We start from the raw sequence: 11131 nt of genomic DNA, 5'->3' as shown, positions 1-11131 counted from the left end.
TCTGTGGACACAGCACTGTCACATGGGATTCGCCTCCAGGGGAAAATCCACCTCCAAAACATTGGTTCTTGCCTCTCCATGGTCCTTGACATCCCCAAACACGGGCCTTCTCAGACAAGCAGTGAGGACAAAACTGATCACCATAAACGATGGTGATTCTTGGACGGGGGTAGGGAATCAAGAGAGCTATGCTTTTTAAATTAAAGTATTATGAGACTGTAATGGAAGTTTGTTTAAATGCATGTTTATTTCTAACTCACTGTGTCTGAAGACACCCGGCATGTATGTGTATATATATATCCCTCCTTTAGTAACAGCGAAGACAGAGACAGACAGGGAGATGGAGACATATGTGCGCGCATACCAAACATAACACTGTGACATAGACTCCCAACGTGCTTTCTCTAGCAGCCTGGCTAGAGGGTTGGGAATAGGCTGCTGTTCCTCAGTATTTTTGGTTTAATAAAGGGATAGAATGAATAAATATTAATGTAAAGATATGGGTGAAGCAGCCTAGCCGAACCTAGAACCTAATGAGCCTGGAGCCATGGGCTGGTGGGGATGTCACTACATTTTCCAGCCCTGTGTTTTGACTCACTCCAGGGTGGCTGGGGTGTGGGGAGGGCTGAAGTTTGGAAGGGTGAGGCAATGCTGCAGAGCAGCTCTTTACAGAACATCACTGCTGGGAGCCAGTCAGCCAGAGAAAGCTCATTATTGTTGGGGGGTGCATAGTGAGCTCACTTTTTTTGCAGGAACAGAAATCCGGCTGCTCTGAGATGAAAGAGGGGCTCCCCAGGGCTCTTCCTTCTCCCTTTCTCCCTATCCTTAAAACTCCCCTTCCCCTGCACCTAGGACCCCAGAATGAGTGGAAGAACCTTGTGCTGAGGAGTTGCTGGATGGGAGAACAGGCTCTGAAGGTCAAGGGTCAAAATAAAAAAGACTTCTTGTTTCTTCAACTGAACTTTATTACAATGAGTAGTTAACAGTAGTGATGAGAATAATGATCCTTATATTTTATACAATTTACAAAGGGCTGTCACATGTTAACTAGCAATAGTACCCACGTTAATAGCAATACTAATAATAACCAACACTTACTGCTGGATTCCTGGGGGGCTGACACAGTGCTCCAAACACGCCCGCCTGCTGTATTTGTTTTAGTCCGCGGTAGTGGAGGATCCAAAACTTCTGCATGTGTAAGAACTCACTGGCACAACCTGTTTGGAAAGGGAAGGATAAGGGTTGGTTCTGAACGTGTATTTGCATAGCACTTTACATGAGAGGGTATGTAACAGAAGAATGGGGGGACTGATGGAAATTTCGAGCACTACAAACCACCTTTGAGAACCTGAGCTAGTAACAGCTACTTCTCAAACCAGATTTACTGGATTCAGATCCCAGCTCCATCTCTAATGGCCGCGTGACCTTGGGCAAGTTATTTAACCTCTTAGAGTTCACGACAGAATCTACCTTGTAGATAATATTGAGAGTTTAATGATGATGCAAGAAAATTACCTAGCAGTGTCTGGCTCACAGCAACCTCAGTGAGTTACCTCCTATTATGACAAAAAACAAAATGAAATCTCAAACCATTCTAGTAAGTTGGGAGCTATGATCCCATTTCACAGATGGAAAAGAGAGAGAGTCCGTGAAAGAAAGTAACTACATCAACGTCACAAAGCCAGTAAGTGATAGAGAAGAAATTCCAACCTGGTCTGCCAAACTCCAGAACCTGAAATGCCATTCTATTGCTTCTCCTCCTCCAGCCTTGCCCAGGATTATCTCAATTTTCGGGGCGGTTGGGGGAGCAGACCCAGTACATAGAAGAATCAGTTGAACTGCCGTCACTACAGCTATGACCAACATATCTGTTCCACAATAAGCAATAATGATGAGCAGTGGTTCCCTAACGTTAGAGAAAGTATGGCCTTGCTCAGCCTTCTGGGGCACTGTGGAATGAAATCACAGCACGTGAGAATTTTTGAAAGCTGCCACCGTGCTTTACAAAGAGATAGCAATGTCATTAAATGCTGCCCCACCTTCTTTTATCAAACCCGGAAAAACCACTCACCTGTTCGGCCTCTCCAGCACCTTCCTCCTCCCTGCCCCCAACTGCAGCTGTGCGCATCCCGTAGACTGTTTTCCTTAAAGGCCTCCGGGTGCTCATAGCTTCTTTAGACCTTCAGCCAAAATTTTTAGAGTGCGACTGGGGGGAGGAGTAGCTCACCCTGAATTCATTTAGCTCTGTCGTTGAAACTCAGGTTCCTACACCAGAGCACGAAAACAAATTGAAAAGGCAGTTTCTGGGCAATGGGAAACAGCTCATTTTGCAGGTGCTTTGGCATCAGTGGTAGCAATGAATGCAACATCCATATCGGGGGTGGGTGGGGGAGGTTTGATTACAGATGAAATGAGTAATACCCTATACGAAAGTCGCAACGAAAATCTTGAAAGTGGACATTTAAATGCACTGCTCAGGGTGGAGTGGGGAGCGGGATCGGAAATGACGCTTGTGATTTTTAAATGCGTTTTTACTTGGGAAAGCCGGGCGGGGAAAGGAAAGGTCATCGTCTGTTTAATTTCCACCCCCCGCACCCGCCCCGCCTGGGCCAGGACGTCCAGCATTAGCTCGCCAGGCCTCAGCTGTTGTACACACTCGGCGAGGGGGGAGGGGAAGGCGGAGGCGCGGAGGCGGGGCCTACTGGGAGGAATCTGGGCGTCCTGCCGCGCATGCGCCTCTCCCGAGCAACAAGTGGGCTCCACAGACAGAGGAAGTGTAAAGGGGAGGGAGGGGGGAGAACTGGTGCAGAGCATGGCGGTGACGTCAGCGCTCCGCCCGGGCGGCATCCCGCGCGGCCAAGCCGGGGACAGCGCGAGCCGCAGCGCGAGCTGGAGCGCCGAGACGCGCCTCCGGAACGTAGAGTAACAATCACAACCCCACATTCCCGGCGAGTGCGAGCGGGAAGGGATGCGACCCGGGCCGAGGCGCCGCGCGAGCGCCCTGCAGCCAACGTGAGCGCCGCCAGCCGTGGCGGCCCGGGCGCCGGCCAGGCCTGGGGGCGGCGGGAGCCTGCGTGCGTGCGCTCCTCTCTGCTCTCGTGCGTCCTGGAAGCAGTGGCCGCGGCGGCTCCCTCCGGCCGTGCAAACCCAGCCGCCGCCAGCGGAACGGCCGACGCTGCGGAGGGGAGAAGCTCCTCTCGGCTGCCACCCCCTCCCAACCCCCCGGCCCTCCGGGGAAGCGGCGACTTCAGCAAGATTGGACCCGGGCACCGGGTGGCACTGAACCCTCTAGCCTTCGCCCCAGGGAGCCTGGCGGGGAGAGGACGCAGCTCGTAGGGGGGCCCCCAGGGGAGAGGAAGAGACAGCCCCTTTCGAGCTTCCAAGCGCCAGCCACTCCGGGGAGGGGGCCAAGAGCCAACGGCGGCCAGCACCCGGCACCCTCGCCCCCTCCCCTCGGGCCCGGAGCTTCCAGCCCGGGTCCGCGGCACCAGGAAGAAGGCGCCTGAGCTCCCCTCCCGACGACACAGCCGCAGTAGGAGGTGGGGGCGAGGAGCGGGCTGAACTCGTCCGCCGCCCCGGCAGTGGAGCCCCGGCGGAGAGGCGCTGCGCCGGCGGTGGAGACTCGCGCTCCCTCCAGCCCCTGGGGCAGAACTTTCTCGCCCCCCCTTCCTCCACCGCAGCCGGACTCCCTCCCCAGCCGGCCGGTCCTCCCGGAGGAGAAGGCGCCGCGGAGACAGCCTGGGCGGGGGCCTACCTTCCCCAGGGCCGGCATCATGTCGGCGGCGCAGGTGTCCTCGTCCCGGAGACAGTCTTGCTACCTGTGCGACCTGCCCCGCATGCCCTGGGCCATGATCTGGGACTTCTCGGAACCCGTATGCCGCGGTTGCGTCAACTACGAGGGCGCCGATCGCATCGAGTTCGTGATCGAGACGGCGCGCCAGCTGAAGCGGGCGCACGGCTGTTTTCAGGACGGCCGCTCCCCCGGGCCGCCGCCGCCCGTCGGGGTCAAGACGGTGGCCCTGTCGGCTAAGGAGGCGGCGGCTGCAGCAGCGGCGGCAGCCGCCGCCGCACAGCAGCAGCAGCAGCAACAGCAGCAGCAGCAGCAGCAGCAGCAACAGCAGCAGCAGCAACAACAACAGCAGCAACAGCAGCTCAACCACGTCGATGGTTCCAGCAAGCCTGCTGTGCTGGCGGCCCCGTCCGGCCTGGAGCGCTATGGCCTGAGCGCTGCCGCCGCCGCCGCGGCCGCCGCGGCCGCCGCGGTGGAGCAGCGCAGCCGCTTCGAGTACCCGCCACCGCCGGTGAGCTTGGGAAGCAGCAGCCACGCCGCGCGGCTGCCCAACGGCCTGGGGGGCCCCAATGGCTTCCCCAAGCCGACACCGGAGGAGGGACCCCCGGAGCTGAACCGGCAGAGCCCCAACTCCTCTTCCGCCGCGGCGTCGGTGGCGTCTCGGCGCGGGACGCATGGTGGGCTAGTGACGGGGCTGCCCAACCCGGGGGGTGGTGGAGGCCCCCAGCTCACGGTGCCCCCCAACCTGCTGCCGCAAACTCTACTTAACGGCCCGGCCAGTGCCGCCGTGCTGCCCCCACCGCCGCCCCACGGCCTGGGCAGTCGTGGGCCCCCGACGCCCGCGCCCCCAGGGGCGCCCGGGGGCCCCGCTTGTCTTGGGGGCGCTCCGGGCGTATCAGCTGCGTCGTCCTCGGCGTCGTCTTCGACCTCGTCGTCGGTGGCGGAGGTAGCTGTGGGTGCTGGTGGCAAAAGGCCCGGCTCGGTCTCAAGCACAGACCAGGAGCGCGAGCTGAAGGAGAAGCAGCGGAACGCCGAGGCCCTGGCCGAGCTGAGCGAGAGCCTGCGCAACCGCGCGGAGGAGTGGGCCAACAAGCCCAAGATGGTCCGCGACACGCTGCTCACGCTGGCTGGCTGCACGCCCTACGAGGTGCGCTTCAAGAAGGACCACTCGCTGCTGGGCCGCGTCTTTGCCTTCGACGCTGTCTCCAAGCCCGGCATGGACTACGAGTTGAAGCTGTTCATTGAGTACCCCACGGGCTCAGGCAACGTGTACTCCAGCGCATCTGGTGTGGCCAAGCAGATGTACCAGGACTGTATGAAGGACTTCGGCCGGGGTCTCTCCTCCGGCTTCAAGTATCTGGAGTACGAGAAGAAGCACGGCTCTGGGGACTGGCGCCTGCTTGGAGACCTGCTGCCTGAGGCCGTGCGCTTCTTCAAGGAGGGCGTGCCCGGCGCCGACATGCTGCCCCAGCCCTACCTGGACGCCAGCTGCCCCATGCTGCCCACGGCGCTGGTGAGTCTAAGCCGCGCCCCCAGCGCGCCCCCGGGCACCGGGACCCTGCCGCCCGCCACCCCTTCGGGCCGAGGCACAGCCGCCAGTCTTCGCAAGAGGAAGGCGTCCCCCGAGCCCCCGGACTCCGCCGAGGGCGCCCTAAAACTGGGCGAGGAGCAGCAGAGGCAGCAGTGGATGGCGAACCAGAGCGAGGCCCTAAAGCTCACTATGTCGGCCGGGGGCTTTGCGGCTCCGGGGCATGCCGCGGGGGGTCCGCCCCCACCGCCTCCGCCCCTGGGACCCCACTCCAACCGGACCACCCCGCCCGAGTCAGCCCCTCAGAACGGGCCGTCGCCCATGGCCGCCCTCATGTCGGTGGCAGACACTCTGGGCACGGCGCACTCGCCCAAGGACGGCAGTTCCGTGCACTCCACCACTGCGTCCGCGAGGCGCAACAGCAGCAGCCCGGTGTCACCGGCCTCCGTGCCCGGGCAGCGCCGCTTGGCATCGCGGAACGGGGACCTGAATTTACAGGTGGCGCCCCCGCCGCCTAGCACCCACCCGGGCATGGACCAAGTGCACCCCCAAAACATTCCGGATTCCCCTATGGCCAACAGCGGGCCCCTCTGCTGTACCATTTGCCACGAACGTTTGGAGGACACGCATTTCGTTCAGTGCCCATCCGTCCCCAGCCACAAATTCTGTTTCCCTTGCTCTAGAGAGAGTATCAAGGCCCAGGGGGCCACCGGCGAGGTGTACTGCCCCAGCGGAGAGAAATGCCCTCTGGTTGGGTCGAATGTACCTTGGGCCTTCATGCAGGGCGAAATCGCGACGATCTTAGCTGGAGATGTTAAAGTGAAAAAGGAGAGAGACCCTTGAACCACAAGACCGCCACCTCCTCTGCCCCTGACCAGCTTCTCTCCGATCCAGAGGGCCCCTCCCCCACCGACCCTCCCTCCCCTCACCCCCAAGATGTAGAATTGTGAATATAACAAACTGCAAAAAGTTAGTCTTATGTATAGACATTATTTTCGTCGTATGTTTCTATATTTTGAAACAAAAGGTATGTAACTTCTTCATTTGAAGGATAAGCTGGTTTGTGTTAAGCAGTATAATATTGGTTGGGTCATTTGCATCATTTCGTTAGCATTTATTTGGTGGCAGAGTGTTTGCCTAGGTACAGAATTAATAGCCCTTAGCAACGACTGCTGCTGGTGTGTATTTTTGTAAATGTTATGCACTCTCTGAAAGGAAAAAAAACACAAAAGAAAATGACTTTTTTTTGCCAAGGCCAGTGTTGCTGCCTAAAAAAAAAAAAAAAAGATGCTATAAAATGGTGAAAGCTTCTTTCTAAACAGCCCCAAGAGTTGAAGTCTTCACTTTATTTTGTTCCATTTTGTTCTGTTTTTTTGTTTTTCTGTTTTGTTTGCAAAATGGTAAAGGGGGGGTGTTGGGGGGGCGGGGTGTTTTCTGTTGCAAGTTTGTGAGGGAAAATGTTTTGGTTTGTTTCTACTGACCTGAATGTGTTGGATCTTCACGTGTTGTTTTGTTTTTGCTTTATTGATGCACGGATGCTTTTGAACAGTAGAGCGAAATGCTAGACATGGGGAATCTGCTCTGTTTGTCCTTTATACATTTCTGTAGTTAACAGAACACTGTAATGTGCCTTGGAGCTTAGTAACTTGTAATAAATTCAATTGATATTAATTCTGCCCCGAGTCAGCAAGTGTGTTTTTCTAGAGCTAAGGCCACATAGTTCCAACATAGGGGACACCCTCCCTACCAACATAGAACACAAATGCTGGTGCCTCCACAAACCTTCTTCCGAGGAGGTGGCATCTGGGGGAGGCCCCGTGCTGGGGGACTGCCCCTACCCCCCGCCCCAGTACCAGACTATTTACATTCACCTCTTGGGGGGGGGGGGGGGGGGTGGGACAGTTGCTGACTAAGCAATTTCTGTTTACTCTTCTGCGTCTCTATTTTCCCAGTGAGCACCCCAGCTGCAAATGGCATTGTCGGGAACTTGCCCTGTGGCCTCAAGTGTGTGCTGATCCCCAGTGCAGCTGTGACTTGTGCAAGTGGGGAAAAAAAAATAGGATGCTTCGTCTCTTAGATGTGGCAGAAATCACACTTAACTGCACATATAAAGCAAAAATGCCACAGAGCTGGGAGCTGTCAGTGGAGGCAGGCGGGGTGTGGGCACCAGGAAACAAATGCATGTACTGAGCCAGGAGAGTTGCCAGCAGCTTCCAGCTGATGCATTGGAAAAGCAGTGCCACCTCATTCATCACTCGTTTTTCTACCCTCCCTCCTTCATGATAAGTATTTCTAAAAAGGCAGAACACTTCACTGGTCAGATCATTGTGGGGAATGGGGCAAGAGAGAAAAAAGCCAAATCCAGTTCCTGAGGCAAAGGTCACTTATGACACCAAATAAAACCATTCCCACTGGTGAAAACAATTCAAGTATTCATCTAATCAGTCTTTCTGGCGGTGTTTGTACAGAAGGTACAGAGGTACAGAAGGGTAGGGGACCAGGACAGGAATGTCCTTTAGAGCTCTGAGCTCCCTTGGCTGAGACCAGACTGGAACTCTCCCAGAGCTAGGGCAAGGCAAACAAACCTGGTATGGACCTTGTACTTTGTGGGAGGTGAATGGAACAGTAGAAAACAGGAGGGAGGTAGCAAAACAAAACCCGTCTGAAATTCATTCCTGGTCACACCTGGACTCCCAGGAGGGGGGCATGCTGGGCCAGGTCAGCCCCCATCAAGGTGAGGAGTAAGCGAATAAGGGGAGAGACTTGATGCCTCACCTACTCCTATCAAAGAGGGTGCAAGAGCAGGAGGGTAGGGAGGTGGGTATGGGTGCAGGCATGTTTGGGGAGAAGCAAATCACTGGTTAGCTCAGAACACCGGTGTGGAGGTTGGGTAGGTGTTGGGACTCGCTGTTAATAACACCCTTTTAGTTTCTGTTCCTGATTAGCCCCCACCATCACTGAAATAGTGGAAACCATGATGTGTGTGTGTGTGTGTGTGTGTGTGTGTGTGTGTGTTAGGGAGTGGATAACTGGCAATTGATGGATCTGCAGCCTCTTAATCCTGGTACATGGGAGGTGGCTGTCTCACCTCTTTAAGAATCTCCCCACATATAAATAGATATGCGTGTCAGCTTCCTGCAAATGTGTCCGTGCATTTTCATCTGCCGCCAAGTGTTGTCTTGGTGCTTATGAGTCATGAAACCTATTTTCATCCTCAGGGGTAATTAACTTGGGGGTGATAATGCATAGCAGACTGTAGGAAGAGTTAATTCTAAAACCCATCCTTGCCTGGCTACCAATCACGCATTTCACTTAAAGGTCTGGGTTGGCTTTTCTCATAAGCTCATTAATAAAAACCAAGCATGTTTCGCCTGGAAGATCCTGTAAGGTGCTCCCAACCCCCACTCCCAGCACACACACTCTTCAAATGGGTAAAGCTCAGCAGCCTGAGAATACAGCGAGTGTCACGGGTGTAATTTAACCACCATTGAATGAAGGAGCCGTGGGTGCCGCCACAGCACTGAACTGCGCATGTGCACTTCGATGCGTGGATTACCTGGCGGGATGCGGACCCTGCGAGTCCAGTTCAGTGGCTGCAAGTGGGAGTCGGTCGTTACCTGTCTGTGGGCACCGCCGCTGCTGGGGGCCTGCCACTGTGTTTTCATTGCTCGGGTGTTATGCTCAGAACTTTCAGGATTACAAGACCCTTGCTTTAGTGCACTTAGATAGGGAAGAGCCTGTCATTAGGAGCTGAGAACAGCGTAGTTGCTCCCCCTTCTTGTTGCTGGGTGCATTATTATCAGGAGCGGCAGTAGCTGTAATAATGAGGCATCCAGCAAAGGCGGCCAGTTTGGTTTCACGAAGGAAGGCTGCCTTGATGAGGCCTGGGGGAGAGGCAGGAGGGAGTGGGAGGGAGAGTGAGGATTGGGTGGAACTCAGGCTGGAAGTGAATTATAATGGCACAGTTAATTAAAGTTTACCCTAGCCAGGGGCCATTTCTTAAATGGCGGCTCTCCCTTCTGTTTTTTTGGAACCATGTGACCTTTCTCTTTGACCCATTCAGCCGGGAGTCTGGTTGTCTTAATGGGTCTTGCTCTGATCCCGCAGCTAGGTTCACCCTTCCCCAAAGTTTTCCACATTGCACGCCTAGGAAACGTTTTCTTCTCTGGCATGTGAGGATTCTTAGGGATTCAGAGATTCAGTCTGAGATCCTGGGTGAGCCTAGGCTCCTTTATCACCCCTGGTTGGAGCTCCCCAGTTCCCCCACTTCCCATCCATCTCCCTCCCTTCCCCTACAGAGCCAAGGTGGCCAACATTTAACAATCCATATTGTATTTACTTATATGTATTATTTATACGACTAATCCAAGCCGGATGTTTCTTTCAACGGGCAGGGAGGTCTCAGGCAAGGAGAGTTTTGGGGGAAGGGGCTGATGGGGGTCATTTTTTGACGTTGACCTCTAAAGACTGCACTATAGGAGAGGGCCACTGTGTCCTGCATCGACATATGAACCCACTCAGCTCATGTGGGTATGCATGCCTACCTTATCGAATGGAAGATTCGCGGGTGCACTTTCACGTGCATCCAGCCCAGACTGTTAATGTAATGACTACTGAAATTCACTTTTGTTTTCTCTCATACTTTATCAAATCAAGGAAACGAGAACTGGGAATGACCTTACTACGGTCATCTAGTGAAGTGCTTTCTAAATCGTTTTGAGGTCAGAGACACCACAGAAAAATCAGATAAAGATACGGATCCTTTCCCAGAAAGTACAGGTGCCCTCGTTTACATGGATTTGTAAACATTTTTTCCTTTTAGTATCAATTTTATGTATTTATTTTTAAATAGGTAAAACATTTCTTTGCTACAAAATTCAGAAGGTGTAAAGGGGGGATACAGCCCTATAAGAGCTTTTTGGTGTCATTGGCCCCTCTGCCCCCCAGTTCCCTTCTGGAATGCCACCAGTACTACTCGATTTTTTAAAGGAGTCTATGCACATCTAAAGTTCAGCCACAGAACCTGAGATTAGAACTTAGGTCTAGTCCATCCACCTTGTAAAGATAAGGCTGCCAAGGTATAGAGAGGGGGAATAAATTCCTGTGGTCACCTGGTGGCAGAACCTGGACTAGGTCCCTGTTAAGGACCAGCTCTAACGGATATTTTCTTTAAAAAAATAAAATAAGTAAATAATAAAATAAGGACACCTGGCTTAACTGGAACAGTGTATGAGAAAAGGTGACAATGAGGTAGAAGGAGTAGGAGTGCCTGGGCGGGGAGGGCTCAGTGTTTGCACTAACTCTCGAGGGACTAGGAACAAGCATTTGTCCCTTGGTCTCTTGTAGCCATTCCATTTGGGGATGGGATGTTCAGAGAAGTTTCTAGGTTTCTGACTGTAAATGTGAAGGGAATCTGAACCAATGGAGTCTTAACCTTTAAGCTGTGGATCTTCATGCTACCTCCCCCTTTGCTGATAAGAAACTTCTGATGCTTTAAACAGATAAGCAACCATCTGGGCACAGACGTAAATAGGGAGAGAGAAAGATCAACCAGGACTCCCCCTGCCTTTTCTTGAGCTAATTTGGGACTTCTCTCCTCTCTCCCCATCACCCTCCTCTACCTGGCCCTCTCTCCCTGCTGACAAAGAGGGAACTGAAGGAGACAAGAGACCCCTCCCTCCCCGCCTTGGCATCATGTGCTGGGTAGATGCCCACGAGGCCATCCAAGCCTTAGGCCAGCCTTGGAGGAGGGCTTGATGACTCCCATTTTACAGATGTGTCAGGTGAGCTCAGAGAGGTTAAATACACAAGGG

At 54.1% G+C, this 11131-nt stretch overlaps 1 protein-coding gene across 1 annotated transcript; it reads left to right on the top strand.

Annotated features, from left to right (window-relative positions):
* The first annotated feature begins 3646 nt into the window (after positions 1-3646).
* Positions 3647-6994, top strand: IRF2BPL (interferon regulatory factor 2 binding protein like). The gene has a single exon (XM_032846211.1). The coding sequence runs from the start codon at positions 3774-3776 to the stop codon at positions 6159-6161; it is 2388 nt and encodes a 795-aa protein (XP_032702102.1). The 5' UTR covers positions 3647-3773; the 3' UTR covers positions 6162-6994.
* Positions 6995-11131: the final 4137 nt, after the last annotated feature.

Source organism: Lontra canadensis, unplaced genomic scaffold, assembly GCF_010015895.1.
Source record: "Lontra canadensis isolate GAN:19392208 unplaced genomic scaffold, GSC_riverotter_1.0 scaffold173, whole genome shotgun sequence".
Classification (NCBI taxonomy): Eukaryota; Metazoa; Chordata; class Mammalia; order Carnivora; family Mustelidae; genus Lontra; species Lontra canadensis.
The sequence above is the reverse complement of the archived record's forward strand: the minus strand, read 5'-3'. Positions and strand labels throughout refer to the sequence as shown.